The sequence below is a fragment of the Chamaea fasciata genome, unplaced genomic scaffold (genome assembly GCF_029207755.1).
Source record: "Chamaea fasciata isolate MVZ Bird 193981 ecotype frontalis unplaced genomic scaffold, bChaFas1.0.hap1 SCAF_7, whole genome shotgun sequence".
NCBI classification, from domain to species: Eukaryota; Metazoa; Chordata; class Aves; order Passeriformes; family Sylviidae; genus Chamaea; species Chamaea fasciata.
In genome coordinates, this window is record NW_027094092.1 from 40,423,546 (window position 1) to 40,448,343 (window position 24,798).

At 41.9% G+C, this 24,798-nt stretch overlaps 1 protein-coding gene across 1 annotated transcript in view; it reads left to right on the forward strand.

The window, feature by feature from the left end:
- The first annotated feature begins 15,884 nt into the window (after positions 1–15,884).
- ESRRB (estrogen related receptor beta) overlaps positions 15,885–24,798 on the forward strand; it is a 126,845-nt gene continuing 117,931 nt past the window's right edge. Inside the window, exon 1 of the mRNA XM_066188548.1 lies at positions 15,885–16,078. Coding sequence (XP_066044645.1) covers positions 16,077–16,078 — 2 coding nt within the window. The 5' untranslated portion in view covers positions 15,885–16,076. The remainder of the gene's footprint in view (positions 16,079–24,798) is intronic.

Below are 24,798 nucleotides of genomic sequence, written 5' to 3' on the forward strand. Positions count from 1 at the left end.
TGCATCACAGCAGTGAGCAGCAGGTTCAAACAGCCCTGGCTCAGAGAACCTTCCTGCACAGTTATGAACTGCTCCTGCCCATGGCTGAATTTTCTGGAGAAGTTATTTGTACAAATGCTAATCTAGCCTTGACTAGTTCACCAGCTGCAGTGGATTGCAGCACAGGATGGCATGGCTGGAGGCTACTGTCAAGCAGAAGTTTTCCACTCTTGGAAAGATATGACTATATCCTTGGGTAAGGTGAAAGTTGTATGGGGAGCCTTTTCTTGGAGGTTATTTTTTAGTACCTGATCTCTACCAGTAAAGATGTACCAGCTGTGTCAAGTGAGTGGTAGTCTCAGCCCAGCATCCACTACAGAAAATCCCTGATACAGAAGCTAAGTCTAGGGCTCCTGACCTGGGGAAACTGGTGTCAGCTCTCAGGAAATGGATGTCAGAATGGAATAATGATCTTCCCAAGGAATTTTATGTGTGGTCAGTGAGGAAACACTGGTGACTGACCAGTGCATAACCCAGGCTCTTACCTGTAGGTCCCAGACCAGGGCACCGTCCCAGGCAAGTGAGTGTCTTTCAGGGGAGGGGGAGAGTGCTGAGGGGTACAGGGGGGAGTCAGTCCTGCTGGGTCAGCAGTAATGAACTAAGCCAATACGGTAGAGTCAGGGGACCAAAGGGCTGTGAGAAAGATGCCTAAGGCCAGGTGGCTTGCAAGGGCAGGGAGAGGAGGTGCACGATGCCTGGGGATGAAATACTAGGCAGGCAGGTTGATACAGCAGTGGGGCAGTGATGTGCTGTCATCCTGCAGCTAGTGTGGCAAAATTGCACCAAGGCACTGTGTGCCCTGCTAGGTGACCTCTCCACATCACTCTCCATTCCCTGCCCACTCCTGTACTGCCTTTGTTTTGTGCTGTGATTTGTGTCCTTTCTTCCAGGTACCATGTTTCTGCAGTATCTCCTGCCTGTTGTTAATGCCCAGACAATTCAGCCCCATACCTTGGCTGTATTGTCCACTTCCTTCCCTCCTTTGTTTCACAACCACAGTCCCATTCTGCAGCCCTATTGCTCAGTTCTGTGTGCAGCAGTGCCCCTTGCAGTGTCTACCAAGAGTTTAATAAAGATCTACTGCCTGAGTTACCTTTAGCTTTTATAAACCAAAAAATGCAAACAGCTTGTAAGCAGCATTCATTACCTCGCACGCCTTCAGCTGCTTATTGGATACACATCCCCCTCCCTCCAGCATCTCTCTCTTTTTTTTAATATGTTTTTTTTTAATTTGTTTTGATGAATGAGTGACAACCCTGACACCCGATTCGCTGAGATTAATAGAAACGACACAATATTTACGTCGCACCGACGAGCAATTATCCTGCCATCTATCTTTGAGATTATCTTTCTGATTGAAAACTACTCATCCGTGTAATCGGAATTATTTGGAATTAGAAGGGAATTTATGGCCCCTCTCACTCTCCCTCCTATTTGCTTGTCTCCATCCTTCTTCCCCCTTCTTTAAGAGGGATCCTTTCTTCCTTTATTCGTTCCATCCTTCCTTCTTTCAGCCTTGTGGATGGATACATGTCTTTGCTGTACAAGGATGGTTGTTTCTGGAGATGGGGGAGACTGGGCCACACGGTGGCCAAGCAGGCACTGGGGACAGTGAGAGTGCACTGAGGCTTGGACAGCAGCTGAGGGATGAAAGACTCTTCAGAAGAAGGCTGGCATGGGAAGTGGATACATGGAGGATGTGAAGCTGTGAAGGCTAAGCAGGCAGCACTGCTGTGACAGAATAACTTGGGCCACTTCACTTATGTTCATTTTCTCTGTTTTACTCTTCCTTCCTTATTACTCTGTTTTGAAGATGCCGTTCACTGGCCCACTGCTTTGTAAATGTGCTCCTTATACACTTCTTTTATTTAAGTATTTTTCTGGAAGTTTTTTTCCTGAAGTATTTTTCCAGGTCACTCTGTACAGGAGAAGGACCTGTTCTTGTGGGCATCTTCCTCCATACTGTGAACCTTTTTGCAGCTGTTGCTGGTGTTTCTGCTTCTTCAACAGTCCCTGAACTGTTGTCCTCCAGTGTATGTGATGGAGAATGGCAGTCTTGCTTCAATACTGTGTCCCCTAACACAAAGTTGTCTCTACAGGACTTCTAGGAAATACTCTTGCTTATTTGTCATAGCTTTAAGGAGCTGATAGATGGTAAAGAACTTGTATTATTTTTCTTACTGGGAAGAGCTCTGTCTTTTGCATTTTTTTCAGAAGCACTAGTATTTCTCACACTTTATTTGATTTTCATTTTTTTTCAGCCCTGTGATGCGGAAGAAGCAAGTAGTCCTGTTGTGTCAGGTCACCTCTAGAGGCAGAAGACTCAACTCTCCCTTGTTGGTGATTCCAAGGCAGGACAGTAATATTCTCATATGCTTCCTCTCTTTTCTGGAAGACCCTCTCTGAGCACAGTCCTTAATGATGAAGCATTTACTATCTTTCCCCTCTCCTGAATGAAGACAGGAGTGGGACTATCCTACTGCATCTGGAGAAAAAATCTGTGCTATAGCTCAGTGAGGACTGAGAACTACTCCTTCTCTGTAGAATACTTCAAAAACAGTGCTTGATTTTTTTTTTTAATTTTTTTTAGGTGGTTGTGGCAGGAACAGAGACAGGGAAGTAGATGTCAGGGGAAGTCAAGCAGCAAAGACATTTTAAATGGATACAGTGGCATCTGTGTCTTTTGAGAACCACAGCATGCAAAGGTCTTTGGCTCATGTGAATCCTGATGGAGAAGAGAAAAGGGCAGCACTGTAGGTTTCTGAACAAGTGCCATGTGCTAAATGAGAGACACAATCTGAGTGCTGAAGGAATTCGGCGTGAACTCGGTTGCAGAGATACCAGCTAACATAGAAGCCAGGCTGCAAAGATGTTTGATACTGAGAACAGTGTAAACAGTTAATAACACAAGGATTTGGTAAAGGAAATGTGCTCTGAGGTACAGTTACTCCATCAGCTCGAGAGATCTAGGCCCAGATGGGAATCCCAGATCCTTCCGCCCAGAAATACCCAATGTTGTTGTTAATTAGTATGGAAATATTTTCCTTTCTTGAGAGAGGGCTGTTGAATTGCCAGCGGGATACTGGGGGGATGGGTGTGTGCATGTGTGGGGTAGCCTATCAAGAAACTATTAATTAGGTTACTTCCCACTGCTGTTGACATGCAGGGGAAGGGGGCTGTTTGTGGGCCAAAATAAAAAGGAAAGAGAAACTGAAAGACTGGGATTGAGAATGGAAAGCATGAGGAAAAAAAGGAGATGGGTAGGACAAAGCACACAGGCTGAAAGATGTATGTGTAAAAAGACATTCCTCAAATTCCCAAAGCAGAAGTTGAGAAAAATGAAAACACCAGGATATGGTTAGAATCAAAGGGGGAGCTCCTTTGAGACAGCAGCAGGATGGGTTGGACACAGCCATAAAAGGACTGGCTGATCCTCTCCCGCCTTGTTACTGGTTTTGTTATTCATGCTTCCACAAAGTTGGCACCAAGACTTCCTCATGTCAGAGCAGTGATATTTTATGCCGACTGTCACTATGAAACAGGAGAGAATTTAGATGAGAAACTTCTTTGGTTGTAGATTACCTTCCTTTGCTGGCTGGGTCTTTTACCCCCCTTCCTTTGGAATGGGATCTTTACCAGCTTTGATGAATAATCATAAAAATATTCATTGGAATTTTTGCTTGGCTTTCTATATAATATTCAGGCACTTACTACTTTTATCAGGATCTTTTTGCAGTCTCTAGCTCTGTATGTCTGGTTCCGCCCTGGGAGAGGGCTGAATGCGAGAAAACCCCAGCAGAAGCAATAGTGTAGCCCTGTATGTAAACAGTAGGTGCTGCATTTGCAGTTCTGAGAGAGTGCAAGAACAAGAAAGAGACAAGAAATGTATATGAGATTATGGGTTAGAATAAGTGAAGGATCTATTCACAGAGGGGAAAGAAAACAGAGCAAGTGGGTTACCTAAAAATATCAGTGCAGGCTCCTGGCTCCCTTGCAGAGGGAAGAAATCAGTGCAGTTGTGATTATTCAGAGAAAGTGTTTTGGGCTTGCAAAGTGGGAGGAATGGAGTGATAAGACAAAGACATAGAATTGATACCTCATATAGGACCAACACAATCCAGATCTATTTATCCTGTGATCTGCCTCTAGAGAATGTAGCTGTCTGTTGCATTTTTTTCCAAGAAAACTGTCTGCTATTGGTACATGCAGAAGATCTACCCATCCTCCTTGGAGTAATAGAGCACAGAAGCTATCCAGATTGCAGCCTACAATCACCCCTTCAAATCCTCAAGTTCCCTAAGAGATCTAGAGTGAACAGGGGCAGTTTGAAACAGAGAAATTGGTAAAAAGAGGCCCTAATCTGGAAGAATAATTTGGCTTTCAATTTCAGAAGTTTCTGCACAACAGTGACAATTTATCAGCACTTGAAAGATTGTTGTTAGTCCATGCATGTCTCGGGGGCCAAGGAAACTGTTAGCCCTAAATCTGCCACAGAATCCAAGAGTGCTCATGAGGCCCTCGCCTACCCTCTTCCTAAGCTTCATGTAAGGCAGATTAGGGTTGAGGTGGGATGATGCTCATCAGCAAGGAGGGATATGGCAGCACAAGAAGAGTGAGGCAGGAAGAAGAGCTGAGCACTGCACGGTTGAGGGCTACTGATTCCACATCCAGCTCTTTTTTGCCTTGGTTCCTTGTGGGTGTTCCTTGTCTGTCTGGTTTTGTTTTGTTTTTAAAGAGAATTTAATACAGATATTTGTGTTCCTTAGAAAAATGCCCTGCCAGTTTAATTTGAATTTATTGTTAGGCTTGCTTTTCTAAGGGAATACTGAGTATGTGATTGCACTGGTTAAGTCTGTGTAGCTTTTTAATCTGATTTCTATTTTATTTAATTTCAATTGCATTTTGCACCCAGTCAGAGTATGAAAGGTGTTAAGTTCAGACAAGTTTCATGAAATAGGTGACAGGTAGAGACCTTATTATTATACCTTAGGGAAGGACTGCAGGATGAGCTCATGCTTATTAGAGTCCAGGAAATCCACATGGGACAGGGACTGTCCAAATGCCCCAATTAAAGAAGAGTTCAGTTGAGGCTCACATCTTACTGCGAGTGCATCAGGGGATCCATTGTTTGGTCAGTGTCTTGCAGATTCTCTAGTGAATACTAAGGCACGAGCTTCCTTCTTTTTAGACATTCATAATCCTGCTAATTCATGTGGATTCCCTGGAATTTAGTAAGAGGTGAGTAACAGTGCAGCCTCAGTATACTAGAGTTTAAAAGCCAGTCAAACACATCAGAAGAAGCTATTGCAAACAAGGCATCTTTGTTTCAGATAGAAGATTCTTAAGGAAGTTAAGTTGAAGTGCAGATATAAAATTGCTGATGTCTGTACTGACTGTAACTTCTGCCCTCAACTTATGTGTGCCCCAGTTTCCATCAGATTCTTTGAGTACTGGTTTCACTGTGATTTTGGATCCCGGTATAGTCAACCTGATCCAGTTCTGGTATGATTACTTTGGTACAACATACTTAGTTCAGCATAGGTTCTTTGCTGATGTAAGCTAGACTAACATAAATGTGGTTATAGCTACATAACTTTTTTTCAGTGAAATATTCTTGTAAAATCATTCCTGTGAAGTTGGATAGTTACATTTGCACAAAAATGACACAGACCAGGCCTCAAATTACAAAGTACTTGCAGTAAAGACCATATTTGCACACTTACATATGCGTGGTGCTAAGTATCAAAGGACCGCAGGTTCTGAATGCTGATGCTGCCGCTGCTGCTGCTGCTAATACTACTACTAATAATAATACCAATAACTGAAAAGTCTGTCTGGAGAGTCAACACAACGTGTCTGTAATTATCAAAATTAGCATTTATGAGGCATCTGGAAACATTAAATCTCAGAGATGAACAGTACCTATGTAGTCACCTCTGTTATGGCACAACCTTAATGGCATTTTTGGCCATGAACTTCCTTACCTTTGCCCGCTCTGAACACTACATAAAGGTAATGGCCGAAGGGCTTTTGTTTGTAACCTTGCCATTAGGTAGACCACGAAGGCTGTCCATGACTCACTTAACAATGTTTGCAAGGGTAACAGGTAACATTTTGCAACCACAATGTAGCAATGCAGAAGCAGTTTCTCTGCACAGTCTCACGCACTCTGAATAAGAGTTTGCATTTATGGAGAATCTGGCTGAAGAAATCACCTTTGAAGGAGGGAATCAATGAGCAGTCCAGGGCAAGGAACTGCTTCCTTGTTTGCCCTTTGATTAAGCTTTTCTAGAATGAGTAACAATTTCTCCAAGTTACTGCCGCCACTCAGAACAATAGTAGCTAACACAGAAGACTTGGATATAATTCTTAAAAAATTGAGTGTTTTGTCAAATTTCATAAGAGAACCACAGAGATTTAGGAAAATATTTTCTTGAGGAATCTGTTAATATCATCAAGATAAATGAAATGCCCCATGATTACAAAGAGCAGCCCACATGCCTCTAATTTAGAGTCTCATATTCTGCCTACTGACCAGTGAGAAAATGAAAAATAAATTAAATTTTTTTTCCAAACATAAACTGTTTTCTTTGAAAACTTAAGAAGGAAACATGAAAACATCTCCACAGGCTGTATGTTTTCTAACATCCCATTTTTACAAATTTAAAAATGTAAATTGTCTCATCTGATACAGTGGCAAAATGAAATTTCTTTGGGAGAATGACACATATGTAGCTCAACAGCTTTGGAGAACAGGCTTCCAAAGAGAAGAAGGTAGTCTGTCCTTCAAGTTTCCATGGGGTTTCATCAGCCAAATGAATCCCAGGGTCTCATGGCAAGGCACATAATATATTCAGGAAAGAGAAGGTCTGTTCTTATCTGTATTACTTAAGGTGTAATAACTCAGTGATAACTCAGCCTAGATAAACTCTCATGGTGCTTTGCATTTGAATTAATATAGCCTGGATCTCATCTGGATATAAAGTCCAAATGAATGAGAGGGTCTTTCTGCTGAAATCCAAACCTTGTTAGAAGCATGCTCAAATAGCCCTATATAGCTTTGTTTTGCTAATGTACCTTTATTTGCTGTGTGGCATAAAAATGGAATTCCTCCTGGAGTTCCTGTTACTGGCAGCAAAGTGATACTGCTGCCGAGCCTTGAAAACATGCATGAGGCAGAATGCAACACTTCTGACACAGAGCTTTTTGTTGCACAGAGGTGATGAAGGAAGGTTGTGCTTTCATAGTGGGTTTTTTTTCCCCAAGCTTGTAAGCACAGGACAGTTGTGTGGTACATGATGTGTCAGGAAAGAAGCTGCTATGAGCTTAGATCTTTAGATCTTCTCCCTGTGCTCAGTGGGCAGTCACAGCAAGGCGGTGTGTGAGTGTGTGAGGCCATGCCCGTGACACATTCCTTAAGGGAGGGAACAGAAGAGGGCTGGGCCTCACCTCCCAACAGCAGCAGGGCCCTAGGCAGGAGTGATGGAAGGGACTGGTTATTCCAGGTGAGGACAGGTCCAGGTGTGGCAAGAGCACAGACTAAAGCAACAGCAAGAGACTGAGCAACCAAATGTCTGCATCTGGAACACGGGCTCAACAGAAACCTTCCTCAAGCAGCTGTTTCCAAGGGGCTTTGGGTAAATCCACTTGAAGTTAAGAATTTGATGGATTTTTTTGTTTTCCCTTCTCACTGATAAACCTTGGTGAATGTGACATCTTTTTACAGGGGTTAGGTGGGGATGGGGAGGAGGAGTGGAGTATGGAGTGCAATATAGCTTGCTATAGACTGTGCTATACCTCATCTCCAGCTCAGGTTCCAGCAGTTTTGAAAATCTGTGATGAACTGCAGAACAGCTTTGTGCCCAGAAGTGGCCCATAGCACTTCCACGAGCACAGAAGGGGAGGAGGAGGGGGAAGAAGGCCACAGAGGCATTACAAGAGGGATGCTCTCTGTGGCACATCAAGATTGTCTGCTGACAAAGTGTTGCCATTTTGGCTCTTTCTCAGCCTTGCATTCTGTTGTCTGGCAGCATGTGGCTCTTTTGGACCGTGGGGACAGCTGTGGTGCACTTATCTGAGCACCTGGCACCTTATCCCAATACCCCCTGGCACTGCCACCTCTCTGCTGGCCCTTCCTGCACATTCTCTCAGCGCAAAGCACCTTCAGACCAAACCCTGAGTGACTGAAACAAGCAGTAAAGCTCTGCAGCTACACAGACTTCCCCTGCAGCTTGTCCCGTCAGTGTGCTGTAGTCTTGCTCCTTCATTGGGGATGAACTCCATGCTGAGTAGCTGAGTTTCTGGCTGCCTGGAGAGTAAAGGAATGCTAACTCCTTTGTGAAACTCTTCTTTCTTGCACATATGGGTAACTACATTTAAAGAAAAGGCTCTTGCCATTTTCCCCTTCCTTCTCTCCACTCTCTTAAAGAGGAAATGCTATGAGTTTTGAGGTGCCCCAGGCTCCAGAGCAGGAAGTGTCCAGGCTGGGAGAGCTTTCAGAGGTGACTGGCAACACTGAGATGAAAAATTATTTGAGGCGATGGAATGAGGGGGCAAAGAGACTGCAACAGAATTGCAGTGAAGAGGAAGAAACCACCTCACTCACTGCTAAAAGGAAGCTGAGCCAAAGCTCAGGAGAACTTGCTATGGTTAGCCTAAAGAAAAAATGAGAGACAAGGAAGAGAAGGATACTACCTGGATCTGTACCAGTTAAACATTTTAAAAGGGCTTACAGCTCTCTGCCAAAGGCCTGGCAGCCATATAGTGGGCTCAGAAGCGGTTTTAGATGGCTTCAGTTGGAAATGCAGATTCCTGTTCTCCTAGAGTTGCAAGGGAAAGTTATTGTAGCTTTATGTGCTAGGGAGATTTCTGTGGGGATAATGCTTAGCCAGCCGTCTTGTGTCCACAGTGAGGGAATGTATTATGGTGGCAGAACTTCACTGCCAGCGAGGGAATTGAGGCAAGGCATCTGCATACACTTTGCTGTGTCTGTGGAAATCGCGTGTGCCCTCAAGTGCCTCCAAACACAATTGTTTCATTTCCTCCAGTCAGGAGTTGTAGGTAGGGATTTGGTGTGATCTGTGTGGAGAGTAGTCTCTCCCATAATATCAAGACAGTTTCTGGTACTGTTCAGGGTTATTTTTTGTTGCCTATCTTCTCCCACCTGTCCCTGTAGCATATCCAGCCTGGCATAAAAGCCCAGAGATCACCTGGCCAGGAGCACTTGCTTGACCAGGTCTTGGGTACAGAGTGAGAGCTACTGAAGGAAGCAGATTTTTTTTCTCTCTGTTGTGACACACAAGGCTGACCTTGGCCAGCTACGAGCTGCAATTCCTTCAGGAAATATCCACCTGCTCCACGATGTCCTCAGCAGGGGCATGGGGGGACTGTCTGCATCAGCACCTCGAGTGCCTCCTCCCCTCCTGCTCTGACCTGAGTGCCTGTGGGGCTGTTTCCCACTCTTCACTGCCTGTGCAGTATCTTCTGCTCTTTCTTAAACATGGTTTCCCCTGGGCACCACTGTCTTGGCCAGGGGGCTGAGCTGTGCCCTGTCCTGGGCAGGTTGGAGCCATTTGGAACAGGCTGTGTCAGGCATGGGACAGCCCCGGCCTCTCCTCACTGAGGCTGCCCTGCAGCCACCCCACAGCCAACACCTGGCCACAGACACCTGGTGTGGATAAGCTGAAAGACACTTGGCTGATAGTATCTGGACAGGGGTAAGAGCTGCACCTTCTCCTTAGACTGGTGAGAGTTCCACTCCCAGGGCAGAGAGGAGGGCTCCTTCTGACGCAATCAATGTGGCTGGGAGGTCAGGAGGGACTGAGATAGATGGTGTTGCTTTGGAGTGGACTCATGTAGGACCCATTGCAGAATTAGTCTTTCCTCCCTTTAGAAGCTGCAGAATTTGCACTGCACCTCACTTTCTCTGGGGAGCTCTGCTGAGTTGTGCCAGCCTGCTGGCATGTCCTCAGTGGGAATGGGGGCAGGTGAAACCCCTCAGCTTCCATGCAGAGGGGTTCTCCTGGAAAAGCTTATTCTTCATCTGGGTGTCTGCAGGCAGAATATCCTCTTCCTCTGAGGAATTTCATCAGTTATTTCCCATAATTTTTATTTTAAAAAAATTACCTTTAAATCAAACAAGACACAGAAAGAGTATGGGGTCTTTCCCTGGAGAGAAGAGAGAGAGCACTAACAGCCTCTCTGACACACAAATTTGGAAAATAATGATGCTTTTTTTCAAGAGCTGAGCTAACAGTCTGGCTGTAAGGAGTTTAGATCTGGAGCCAGACATCATGGTTAGGCCTGTCTGTGGTTATAATGTAGTTGTTTGGGTTTTGTAGAAGTTGTCTGATGGAATCTGAACTAAGAACAAAACAAAAACCCAAGGGGAAGCTGTTTCTTGCAGTCCTGATCTCTATTTGATCTGGCACCAGAGCTGGCTTAAATCTCACTTTGTCCTCCTTCTCCTGATATCAAAATTGCTCTATTATGACAGTTTCCATGCTTCCTCTCCCTGCCCACCATGCCAAGGTCACGGAGAACATGAAACAGTATCTCTTGCCTGAAGCCAACCATAGTAGGCTGCCGGGCTGCTTTGAGATTTGTGAGTGCACAGCTAATGCCCTGCCAGCACAGGACTTGCTGGTGCTAAACAAGGTCCTGAGCAAGTGGTACAACAGCAGTGATGAGTTTCTGCAAAGCATCTGCAGCAAGTGGAAAGTGCAGAAGGTGCTTGCCCCAAATGGTGCAATTGACAGCCCAGCGCTGGAGGGATGCATGGCAGCATGCTGCTGGAAGAGGATGGTGGTGGTTTCCAGTGAGTGGAATCGTGCTTGCATAATTTAGGCAGGAGTACATCCAAGAATTCTTTTTCTAATTTTGTTTTAATTTTTTTTTTTTTACTTTTCTCATGGATGTAAACACAGAAGCCCTCTTAGGCAAAGGCTATGTAGTAGGAGTGAAAGTTTAGAATGGATCTAAGTGAGGTAAGGGTAGAAGAGACTGTATTATCATAATGTGTGTGATAGACTGACAAAGGCTATGTATTTAAATGTAATGCAGCATATGATTGTCCTAGTGCTTGCAGGCTTTAGTTAAATCCTCACTAAAGGATTAAAATAAAAGGTTTTATTTCTGTGTGTATGTGTAGAACTGAATGCTTGCTCTGGATCGTTTCTGAACACACTCTGGTATGTGTTTTGTTGCTCAGGCCAAGCTATTTTTCATTAATGCACTGTTATTACTGGTGGACTCAGAAAAATGAGGGAGAGGAACATTCTTCTGCACTTGCTCTTGTTCCTCTTCAAGACTATGGCATAACCTCTGCTTAAGCAGCCACAGATGGTGCCTCTCCAAAATCTAATTCTACAAATAGCTGTGCCAGGTGAAGACTTTTCTCTGCCCACACGTCTGAAAATGAAAGAATAGATTTGGGTGCAGCCTAATCCAGGAAAGTTCCTTAGTCTTAGCCTGAAATACTTTACTTGTAACTATTCAGAAAGTTTGCATATTCCCTTCTGCCAAAGAACTGTGAGAGTCCTAATCTCCACCTAGCCAGCAGCTACTCGGTGCTAATATCTTTAACTGGAATGGTTAAATCTGGTAGGGGGCTTGTGTTGAAATCTTAGTCATTTTTACATTCCTGAAAAATAGCAAAATATATAGGAACTAAAGAAGGAGCAAAGTTTACAAGAGTGTTAACGGAGCAGTGTGACTTACCCTGCTGATGACAGAGACTTGGCAACATGGCGTGAACCATTCTGGAAAGTACATGAAAAAACTGGATGCAAACATATGAACTTTGTGTTCAATGTGTGCAAGAAAAGTGCCCTGCTATAGCTATTGGTTGCACAGAAAAAGAGTATTGAAGCAGTATGAAATTTATGGCATTAAAATCAAATAAGGAGTTAAAAACCACTAATCTTGCAATAATATCAGCATTTCCCTCTTGAGAAATTGCTGGTTTTCAGATTATTTTGTATCAAAATGCGTAGTATATTTAACTTCCTATTAGACCTAAGAGTCCTACTATATGTGGCAAGCATCCAGAAGAAAGTTGCTACTCAAACTTTTTCATTCTTTTTTTTACTTCTTGTCTTGTATTTTCGCAGTCTTGGAACAGATTTGTTGATTTCGGTTTTTTTACATTATTTCCTTTATGTTAAAAAAAAGAATAATTTTTAGAACATATTTTTGTAAGTAGTGTAAGTAGTCTCTGTTTGAAATTTGTGCAATTCACACCTCACTAAATTCAGTGGGGCACAAATGCAGCTGTTTAGAATTTTGGGGTTTGTGAGGCTCTTTCAAAGTAGTATGACTCTGATGAAGAAACTTTTTATTGTGTTATAATTATTCTTCATAGTTAGTGGCTAGCCTTGGAAACTGCAAAGCTGACTTTCAGTTTATCTTTAATACTTGTATTCATACCTGCATTTCCTGATATAAAAGCAGCAGTGACTCTGAGCTCTAAACTTACAACATGTAAATCGGATTTGCACCAAAGCATCTTGAGGCACACAGGAGAAGGGACAAAGATTATCTGTATGGTTTAATGTACGGGTGGAGGCAATTGGAAGATTACATTGATTGGACCAGTATTTTCAATCTTCAATTGTTTTTGCTTTGGCCCTATCTAAAAAAGGTATCTGTGAATTTTTAATTTTTTTTGTCTTTAAGAGTAAAGTATATTTTGCATTCCTCTATAGTAGCTTGTATGCAGCTGAGCAAATTCTGCCTGGATTTATATGTGCAAGACTCAAACTCTAAGACTGAAGGAAATGAAGCACTGAAATTTTACCTCCACCATAGAATTGAGGATCTGAGATTGAAATATAGGTGCATGATCAAAGTGGCCCTAGCAAGAAGCATTTTAAAAAATACCTTCCCCAGAAACAAGTAGAAAATACTGCAAAACTGCACTTGCACTTTACAATGGGTAAAGGGCACCTTACGGGTACCTCAAGGATACCTTGTACTTGAGTATCTCAAGGAAAGGGTTGAGCTTTTTTGGAGTCTACAAGTCACTAATGTTTATCTTGGTAATTTTTTTTTGTTTTTAATTTATCTGAAGGTGCTTTTGAAATCTTCTGGCTTTTTTTTTTTTTTTTTTTTTTTTTTTTTCCAGTGTTTTGAGTGGGCATTCAGTCTTATGGCCTCCACTCTTGGATTATTTCCCTGCCTCACCCTGAGTCTGGAGTCTGGAATTAAGTGGTGTTTGTGCACAAGGATGCTGGCAGTGGGGGTGGGGAACTTGTGTTTGAAGTTTTATCTAAAGCAGATCTTCTCTGGATTGCAGGGTACCCCACTGGGGTGCAATTAAAATTGTACATCCTGCTGTCTAAAAGCAGAGAGGAAGGATGGAGTAATGCTGGCTCCATTCAAAGTTCATTCATACTAGTTAGCTGTGGCATGCTGTCAAGAGCTCCTCCCTTCACCCTTCAAGCAGAAAGTGGAAGAATGGGGTATTAGTGTTCGCCCAGGGCTTCTTCTGCTGTGTAGGTGCAGGATGCTAGTGATAACACTGGGCATGGACCTAAGAACTGAATAGAACTTCCCAGCTACCTGCTGGAGATGTGCCCCAAAAGTCCTTGTGATTTAGACTACATTATTAGTTTTCCCACTAGAGCATCAGTTTATCCCATGACAATGTAAGGGGGCAGGAATGATGCTTTTCCATTCAACACAAAGCTTGACAGAGTAGTATTTGAAGAACTTTAGATGTCAGCAGTAGATAACAGCAAAGAACAGTCTAACAGTTAAAGCTGAGTTTTTCAAAAGTGACTTTTGGATTTAGGTTTTGGGACCTTGATCTGCCTTCACCTGCCATGCCTCAGCCTGATTATTCTGTGCACTGAGTGTCTAAAATTCCTTCTGATGGCAATGGGTAGGGTAAAAGGTTTTACAGTTCTTAGTATTAAAGCCCAAAATATCTTGTACTAGCCAGCCCAAATGAGAGGGCAAAAATAAAATTTTTCTTTGTTTATCAGGTATTTTTTGATCTGAGATCTGATTCAACTAGGTGAAGGACCAGAATCCAGGCAGTTGAGGGTGTGTTTCCATGCTGGAGCTCAGCCTGTCAGATACTATTTTCCCCCCTCTTCATTTGTAGGTCTTCATCTGTAGATATCAAAGTGCTTTAAAGCACAGTGTTGAGTATTGTTATCTCTGTTTTTTTAAAGCTGAGAGCTGTGCAGCTGTGGTAAAGTGACAAGCCACACTCCACATAGGACAGTAGCTCAACTGAGGAAAACGACTAGCTGTCATGAGTCTGCCCAGTGCTTCATCAGACCCCTCTCAAGAGAAAACAGCATTTTTTTCGTAAAACTCCTTGAATAAATCCTACCAGCTTAGACACAAAGGACACTGACACGAGGTGAATTAAACATGCAGTAGGATTTGGCCAAAAAAGAGGAAATTACTGTATCTTCCTGTATAATCAATAGCTGAAATTGAATGAGACCTTGGCTCTGATGTGGTGGTTCCTAGCCTTGATTTGGGATAGCTGCTCTTGTTGAACTAACTTTCTTTACTCCAGTAAGAGAAGCAGCTGCAGTGCGGTGTAGACATGCCTAAACTAGCTTAAACAGTTCAAGTACTGCTAGCCACTGAGCCAAAGAACCATGGAGTTCAGCATGGGCTTTGTGCCTGAGGATTTTATCCTGCTTTATATGAGTTTAGCATTTCTTTACCATCCCAGCTCAAGCAAGCCAAGCAATATGTTGAAAAGGCTGGTGGGTCTGGTACCCTGTCTGCACTAGTACTTTTTCTGGCAGAAGTGAGCGTGGTGCTAGGGTTGATTGTAGGAGATGTTGCCAAAGACAGCAGTGTCATGAAAGCTGTTTTGCTTGTCTCTGCCTACAATTCTCCCTCTTCTTCCCCCCTCTTCCACTGGTCTTCATCATTAGCTGCCTTGCATTAGATTCCATTTGCTATGTAGCTCCCTTGTCACTAAGGTTCTCCTGGAGATCATGAATATCTAGGAGCTGGAGAAGGCTTGGAGAAACAGCTGCCCGCTGGACCTTGCCTGATTGTGGCGTTAACAGGAAAATCTTTAGGGACTAAATATGGGAAAATCCAGGACCATTACCCCTGTGTCAGGTAATGAGGACCAGCCCAGAAGCATTTGTGATGTTTTCTCTCAAGTCACTCTCCAGATGATGGACTCCCAGCTCAGCCTCTGTAAGAGAGCTTTACTAATATCTGTAACTCATCACTTTCTCCTGGCAGCCATGGACTGCCAGAGATTTCATTAAGCAGAAATGAGGGTTCAGGTCCTTGAGAGCTAAGTAACTGAATCAATAGGGAGGTACCATCAGTGCCCTCAGTTTTGTTTGCAGGAACAGCCTCATCAAATAGTGTTTGTGGGCAGAGACCCTAAGTAGACTACCGAGCTGTTAAATTGCCAACCTACCCACTAGTTTATTCTGCAGCAGAAATACAAGCATGCCTGGACCAACCCCCAGAACTCAACTCTGAACTCCTCTCTCGTTCTGTCAGAATTCCCAGCTTGTTTTGAAAATGGCATTTATTTTTGTTAAATTGCAAAAGAGTTGGATGCAGTCTCCTAGTTGTGTTTTGCCTCTTCTTTGTGCAGTGAATTTTGTTCATTTGCTTTACATGCCTCAAGTTGCTGTAATGCTGCTGGGAAAGTAATTGCCTTGCACTTTCTCTTTCTGATGCCCACGGGTGACTGTGGGGGACTCCTCCCTGGGCACAGTGCAGAGTTAAAAGCCCAGCTTTTGCTGCCTTGCTTAAGACCTGGTTATTTCTTTTTTTTTTTTTTTTTTTTTCTTTCCTTTTTTTTTTTTTTTTTTTTTTTTTTTTTTTGTCAGCTGCCTGTTATATCAATCACAGAGCTGGGATCTATTTATAGGTTGGGACTCGGAGTACTGTGTCCTAGTCACAAAGAGAGGCAGAGACGCAGAGGGGACTGTCGGCTGGTGCAGGCAGAACCAAAAGATATTTAATCAGCAATTAGAAACACCTGAGGGCAAGGGAAATTCTACTCCAGCCTCGAGTCTCATCTCTCAGCCTGCAGCATGTAAGTAGCGAACTTCTATCTTTTATTGCGTTTATGGGCTTGTGTTTTGTTTCTCTTTTTTTTTTTTGTTTTGTTTTGTTTTGTTTTTTAATCCAAGCATTGCTCGGCACAAATCCTTTTATCTGGTTTGAAAATTATGGCAGCATCTTGATATAGTTAAAGGTGATAATTTTTTTGATTTTCACTCTGTCAAAGGAAGGTCAGTGCGACCCACAAGGAGAGGAGTTGGTTCAGAACTTTGTAGAAATCAGGCGGTTTCTCTATTTGAGTGTGGCTTTTTCCTCTGGAAATAAGTAAATGAAAGTTTGTGTGGAACAGTTTTGTTTTGGGAATAGAAACAGTCAGGTTTGCTGGCATTCCAAAAAGGTCAATGTATAACGTAACTCTGCTTAAGGGCTTACCAAGGACAGGTGCTATTTATCCCATGCTGGTAAAGGCAAACCTGGAAACTTTAGCAGTCCTGTCTTAAAAGAACCAAGTGACAACCTTCCCTCTATTAGAAAAACCCAAACCCCACACCCCCCCAGCTGCATATCCCGTCTTTTCTTATCAGACACATGCAATGAAATTTTGCTTTTACTGAAGGCATTTATCATTGAGCAGTTGATGTTTCTTTAATTTTAAAAGTCCCAAAGCAGCTGAAGTATCTTCAATGGCAAAAGAGGGGTGCAAGTCTTTGCAAAGTTGGCACAGTGATAATCAAAGAAGGAACTTACTCTCTCATCACCAACAAGACATTTGCTTTAAAGCAGCCAAGATGTAAAACGTTTGAACAATGATATATTTTTGGAGTATTTTTATTAACAGAAATACGAAGAGAGGGAGAACAATAATTAGTCAGAAATTGGGTTTTATTAATAGCTTTTAGTAGAAATATTAAGAGAGGGAGAAAAATAATGACTCTGTTTTTTTTTGTTAATAGCTTTTAGTATAATGCTTTTGTCAAAATATAAGAGGTTTTTCTTGTTTCATATTTTTGCTTCAGAGGTTTGTGTTACATCTTTTTATAAAACGTGAGATAAATATTTATTTCTAAGTATCGGAAAATAACCTTGCTATGTCTACCCTCCAAAACCTTAATACTACAATTTTAATTTTGCTATATCAAGTTTTTTAGCATACATTTTTCACTAAATGTATGGTCTAGAAAACTTTTTCTCCACCCACAATTTACCATTTTTGAAGGTAGCAACAAATAAAATGAGGCTAAAATTAAAATAATTTGGAGGAAAATGTGTCTAATAAAAACAGAATAATAAAACCAGAGCTGCCTCACAATTAAAAGATGAGGTTCTGAGAAATACTTGATAGACAAATTTCTTGAATTGACTGTAGAAAGGTGACAAATGGGCTTCTTCTTTAGTTCTTTATTTTGCATTTCTTCATTGTACATTTTATAATACTTAGAGCTTTTAGCTTAAGTACTAGGAATAAAAAATGTTGACTACATATTAATGCTTTCTAAGTTTTTAACCATCGATATGAATACTCCATTATTCAGCTACAATTCTGATATAAGGAAGGCTTTTAGGAGAATATGGATAAACCAGGTGAATTTATATGCCCAAATAATGCCCCAAAAGATCATTACAACACATTACCTGCTATGAACCCTTTTTCTCACAAATAAAACAAAACTGTGGTTGTTGTCATAATATGAAGTTTCATTTTGATTATTCAAGCTTTTTGCCATACTTAAAAATGAACATATTTAAATTATTTAGGTGCTTTTCTGTTTGTTTTGCCATGATATTACATTTATTACTTCTCTGTGATAATGCAATGTTATTTTATAATAAAAGAAGAGCAGATTTTTCTGAAAAGCATTGAAGGACTAAAATTGCTGACTCTGTAACTAACAAAGAATCTATCATATAGCTGGTTGTAGGTCTCACTAAAAATTAAAAACCAAAAGACGTTGCTGAAAAAAAAAAGATTATTTTCTTCCCTACACAAAACCAATATTAGCATGACTATGCTTGGAAATAACTGCAACACCCCCCCCCCCCCCCTCCCCATTTACCATACATTTTCACAGAAATCTGAGCATTCTCAAAAAAGTCTTCCAAGTACAAAGCTATGAAAGATTCAATCTTAAGAATTTGTTTGGACTAGTCTGTAATTGTGTCTACAGAATTGCTGGACTTTATCTTTCTCTTTCAACCACACATGAGTATTTTGCCCTGTTACCTGCCATATCTTTTGATTACTGCTTTGGAAAAAAAAATAACCAAGCACCTGCTGTCCTGTGGCATAATGATAATGATTTATAGGACTGCTTTTATTTGGTGGGAAGGAGTTACCTGTGGTTAAAGGGAAGACCATTGCATTATGTAGTAGAAAGTGTTTGTTATTTAGTTTCTGCTTCATTAATGAGTCACATTTTTTGAACTAAGCACCTATCAACCTCCAAACTGTCTTATTGTACATATGCTGTTGCATGATTCTTTTTCATTCCTTAAAAAACCCAACAAACATCTTTTGTTTCATCCCACTTTATTTGTTTCTTTGACTGCAAAGTAATGATTGACATGCAGATTCTCTTTTCCACGCCTCTCCTTTCATTGCTGAGTATGACATCTCTTGGGAATTATAAATAAAACCTGTGCCAAATCTGCTGCACAGGTGTCTGGAGTACAGCATGCTCAGGTGTCTCACTGTAAATCCCTGAGAATATGAAGTAAACACAAGCAGGATAAAAATATTCTTCCTGAAACAATTCTGTGTTTTGAAGGGCCTTCTGCATAAACCCCCCAAAGCCAGCAGCCAGTTATTAAAGACTGTGTAGCTATCCCTCTCTTACCTTTTTTATCGCTTTACCTGTACATCTGTCCATCTATTTCTCATCTATTTTTACATTTCATTATGCTGTGCTTGCTCTCCAGCTCTCTTCTCTTCCTTTCCTGAAGACACATTTCTATCTAGCACAGAAAATAAACTCAGATTGCGGGTAGTTATGTTAATCTAATTCAATCCTCTGTGGGCTAGGAGTGAAATTCTAATAGTGGAGCTGTTGAGGGCTTTTTTGTTAATGGCTTGGGGATTACATTGAGTTAAAGGCTCATTTCCTAATCAAACAGAGAGGGAGAGAGTGACTCCGAATATTTATGAGTCTCCCAGCGCGAGTTAAACATTGAACTCCAAAAGCAGGATTTCAGTGCTGCAAGAAAGAGTTAAAACCCCTCAGGGCTGCTGTGGAGAGGGAAAAAAAAAATTAAAAAAAAAAAAAAGGAAACCAGTTAAGCCATCAGCATTTTCAACTGCTGTATAACTTCAGTTCGAGAGAAAATAATCATCTCACGAGCTAAAATGGAAACTGTAGCAAGATATTTAAAACAAAGTCAAGTGATGCTTCAAAAAGGCTCTTCTTCAGTGAAGCAGGATGCACGCAGTGCATGCAGCCGCCTAAGAGAAACTCCAAATAAATACTCTTCTAAATGAGAAGGATTGGAGGGTGGGTTGCCTTTTTATTATTAATGCCTGGAAGACACAATTTAATTTTTCAATGCTTTTTATTTTTTGTTTCTACTTAACTCTTGGGTCACCTTTTCTTTAAAAAAGAAAAAAAAAGGTAGTATGGATGGGTCAATATCTACATTGTCCTACTTGTGTTCTGTAGACTGGTACCTTTTGAGGCATTTTTTCTGTCCTTCAGTTTATCTGGAGTCTTGCATCAAATAGTCTAGTTGAAGAACTGTATTTGCTGTGACAGGAATGATTGACCAAATTAATGCCTGATTGCTTTTGTGATGAGTTCATCATACCTGCGTGGGCAGCTTGAGCAGACCTTTCTGTTGCTGGAAAAGAGCAGGTCTGCCAGCCTGCCTGTCTGCAGCAAGCCCAGGACCTCTGTGTTGCTAAGGCCTCTGTGTTGTGAACTAGCCAGCAGTAAGCTTTTTTGCTCCAAGCTGGAGCATAGAAAATCTGTCTGCAGCAGGTTAACTGCACAAAATCAAGATTGCGCCATGATCCTGCCTCTCTTCTGAAAAGACGTCCTGGAAAGGAATAGGGATACAAACCTGTTGTTTTCTGACACATGGCCAAGTCATATCTTTATGTTCCTCAGTTTCCCTGTTTGTAAAATGATATGTGACTGCCATCAAAATAACTCCAAGATCTACAAAGAACAATCTTCTATAAATCCCAAGTGGTTGATTCGTCCATGTTGAAAACTGCAAATCACTGCCATAGGTGCATAGCTGAAAACAAGAGGGTTTGTGCTGGAACAAGAGTTGGCCCCTTCACTTTATTTGTTGTTGTTCAGCAGGGGTTTTGGTTTGTTTGGTTGTGGGTTTTTTAATACATTTTGTACTAGCCACCAATAAGGTTTTCTGATTTTGGCATAACAAGCAAATAGAAGACTAACTTCTTGTGTAACATTCAGTGGCGTTGTCCTATACGCTAGGTCTGAGTTTAGACTTAGTGACCATTGCTGAGATGAAGCTCCAGGTTTATCACTCAAAAGTGGTAAATTCTGGCTAAAAAAGTAAGTCGCTGTTTCATCTGGAGCCATGTGTATCAATGGTCATCCTGAATGCACCAAACTTGGCATTTTTGCTGACATGTCTATCTGGATGTAGCACCTTGAGGTAAGATTTGGCATCTTGCCCTAGTTTTAAAATTATTTAAAACTGTGACCTGATGTGAATGCCTGAGGCCCCTTTCTCTCTGCGCTCTGTGCCTGGACCTGCTGAGGAGAGCACCATCAGCTAGAGTGTACTTTATTAAATGCATTTGAAATACATATTAATTTTGTTCTTTCCCTCTAATCACTAGAATCTACAGCAGATCTCTTTGAAACAGAAGCTTTCTGTGGCTGAGCTGAAAACTGTGTAACAATTTTTTTCCCTGCCTTTTTTTTCCCATTGCAGTTTCCTTTCTTTTTGCCTCAACCTTTTCCTCTCCTGCACTTTTCTGCTGTGGCCAGTTTATACTTAGATTAGCAGTTTATACTTAGATTTCCCCTGCTAACCTTTCAGGTAAAATATACTTCTTTCTCCTCCTGTTGTCCTTTCCAGTGCAATGTTGAATCTTATGAATGACTTGCTTCTGTTTACCCTGAAGGTGGCTGCATTTCAGTGAAGTTTTGCCTGGCATATATACAGTTTATGAAGAACTGGGAAACTGAAAAGTGTTCTTCAGCTTTCCCAAGAAAGCTACTGTGATCTTGTATTTTAAAAAATACAGTAGTATAAGAATTTCAAGGAAGAAAATACTGCAGCTCTAAAACTTCAAAGCACATGGTTTAGTTGACATGGTGTCTTCAAAGTAACGACAGTTTTAAAGTTTCAGAATTCTTGAAAATCTCTAGAAAAAGTGCTGCACCTTTAGGGGAAATTCCTTTTCTTGGAGGGATGAATCTTGCAACTAAATCTTGCTGTTTGGATACTGGAGAGCATATGCCCAGCATATACAAGAAGGAAGCATAAGTGGCTATTTTTATTCATTAGGGAGTTGCTGCCCTTTCCTTTCCCTCAACCATGTGAGATGCGAATGATCCTGCTCACAAGAGTTACACGCTGCTCTCAGAATGGATTCTCTTTTTCTTCATTATTGTGTTTGCTGAATCAGCAGGAAATATATTCCACAAGTTCTTACCCCAGTCTTCTGTGACCACCTCTTTGTAGTAGGCCTCAACAAATGACTGGTAGCCATATGCTAAAGTAGGCATTTAATTGACAACCCCCTAAAGCTCACAGGACCTAGAGGGTAACTTCCTGGGTGAGAAGAGAGTATGTCTGCTGCCAGGCTTGCCTTTCTTTTTGTTTGCTTTTTTATTCATCCTCAGACCTCTTCCCCCCTCCCCCCCCCCCCCCCCCCCCCCCCAAAGCTTCCTGGATGTTTTAAAATTGCAGTTGTCACTGGGAGATTTTTCTACTTCTTCCCTTTAAATAAGAAATTCTTTCCTGTTGCATCATGTCCCCATGGCCTGGTACAGGGGGTTTCAACCTTTCCCTGATGATGATGTGAACTCAAGTGGATTGGTGAAGAGCTCATGTGAATAGGATTTTCTCAGTCATACTTTTTTGGATCTACAGGCTGTAGCACTGAGAGTGCGGCAACAGTCAAGTTATAAATGTCGGTGAATGCTATCTTTGCATGGGAGAGGGAGACAAGGATTTTCTGAGTGCAACATTGGCAAGGAAGAGATTACTTGCATCAGCATCCTCTCTAATGCTCAGAAAGACATTCGAGGAGCCTATCTCAAGTCCCACTGCTTTTTGGGTGGAAACTGCAGTGTACAGCTTTATGCATGTTCATGCCAATCTTTAGACCAAGCTGTTTCTATCACTGCTGTTCTTCAATTCTAGCTCTAATAGGTTTCCTGTTCAGTTCAAGATGAGCCTCTTCACTGATGCAATGTGTTTTGTCCGTCTCTTAACTGGGTTCCTGCTTCGCAATTTTTGATTGTCTATGGAGAATTGCATGATCCCAGCAAAAGTTTGTGTTACTGCAGTTTTGAGTATGGTCCCGTTTTGTCCCCCATAATCTCTATTCCCTTTTTCACATTGAAGATAATCACACTATTCTTCCATTCCTCCTGAGATTTTTCCCATCCTTCTTACTCTCTTTTTGCTACATAGGATTGAACCTCACTTTTGTGTGTCTCTAAATAGACTCTACTCTTCTGACTCTCTGTAATGACTGTTGATTCCATCTACTGCCTATGCAGCCCTTTCTTTGAGATGCCCTGGGACTGCCTAATACTCCCTGCATAGACAAGTAGTTGGGGATAGAGAGCTACAGTTTCTTTGGGCCCTCTGTCCTGTACAATGAAATCAGTTCTGAGGATGCCTCCACGTGCTCCAAGTATATATAGACATGTTACAACTGTGCTGAAGTGATGGGCCATACCGCATGGTAATACCATGTTGACCTGGATAGAGCAGTTCTACCTCTGTAATCTCTCCTGGCATATGGGTTTGGGAAATGCGTGTTTAAGGAGGACAGAATTAATGGGGCTGCTGCTATGTTTGTGAAGAGTTAAATAGCGGGGGATGAGAGTCACAGCTTCTCCTGGGGAATAAGGACTAGCCAGAAGAATTGATTGTCTTGGCTTATTGATCCTTCAGGAAACAGCACTGAAGTGATAATGCTGTTCCTGCCACTTTGAGACACTTTGTACCAGGAACAACCTCTGTTTACCTAGGACAGTGCAAAGGAAGGGCTGCACTGTTGTTAACTCATTCCAGAAAAAAACCATGCTGGACATGTTGAGTTTGCCACTTGTCTGTCTGCTCCCAGGGAGATGTGACTGAGCTCAGAACATGTTTGTATTTTATAGTGCTAATGGAGATTGGCTGCAAATGGTAGTTTATGAATTGCCATACTGAGTCTTTGCTGGCAGTGTCTTGGTCTGAAGCATTGGTTGGACTAGATGGTCTTTAATGCCACTTCCAACTCAAACTATTCTGTGATTGTACAAAGCCTCAGACTGTCACATCACAGGATCTCTCCCATCCCTTCTCTTCACTTTTCTGGTTAATTAGCAGTCACCACTCAGTTGGTCTTGCTTGTAAGTTGAACCAGAGTGGTCGAAGTGCTTTTTATCCTGTGATCCCAATGCCAACTCCTAGCCAGGAGCCAGCCCACCTGTGTAGGGTGATGGGAAGTGGATGATGAAACATCCCACCTCCTTTGCACTGAAGCACCAAACCTTCCCTGAGAAGTCAGGTATTTTTTCCTGGCCTCAGGGTGGCAGAAGGAGAAACACCCACCTGCTGCAGGGGCTGCTGGAGGAGCAGTGCTTTTCGTCACTCTGCTACACCACCCCTGTGGGTGCACAAAACCTGTTCAAGGAGCACAGCACTGCAGAATGTCATCTCTGAGCACCTGTTGGGTGCTTCTACAACCACAGGCCTGGAGACCCTGAGGTGGAGGCCCTGACTGTCTGGGCTCTCAGTTGTCCTTGTAGCACAGTGGGCTGGGGAAGCCCTTACACTGTTGCTGCTGAGGCATCAGTTGCAAGTAGCTGATGAACTGGACTTCGCTCACACCATTAGCTGGACCCCTGCTATTAACAAGTTTTAGACTCTCACCTGTAGAAATAAATGAGCATATTGCTCATGATGCTCCCTATCTCCTTTTGTCTCTGCTTTATACTTCAACATGCTTTCTACCGTTTCTCTTTTTGGATGTGTTGTGTTTTGAGGAATCTCAGGCAAGTCTCTGCAGCTTCCCATAGCAAGGTCAGAAGACCAAGAAATCTTGGGACCATTTGGAGCACGTTGCAAAATCTTGTACAAAGCTAGGAGCGCCAAAATGCTATTGTGAAATGCTTCTTTATTGAGTCAGGCCAGCTTATATAGAGAGATATGCAAGTAAAGTACAGAGCCATTTAATTACCCTGCATATCATTTCTATACTTCATCCTCTTTGATGTTGCCAACAACTTTATTGCAGCACTTGATGTTTGACTTTACATCTCAACCATGTGAAACAAGATGATGAGAAAAATTGCAGGTTTGTTTTTTTTTTTTTTTTTTAAGAAGAAAGAGGTCTATACCATAGGGTTTCAGGAAACAACTAAAAAGCAATGCCAGTCATATTCTAAAAAAAAAAAAAAAAATATATATATATATATATATATATATATATTAATAACCACCAATGCATAATAGAATATATAATTATGTTTATTTTGGGACTTGATCAGTAGCTGAACATTTGAGGCTCACAATAATGAATTTAATATAGTATGCAACATATGTTATGTAATG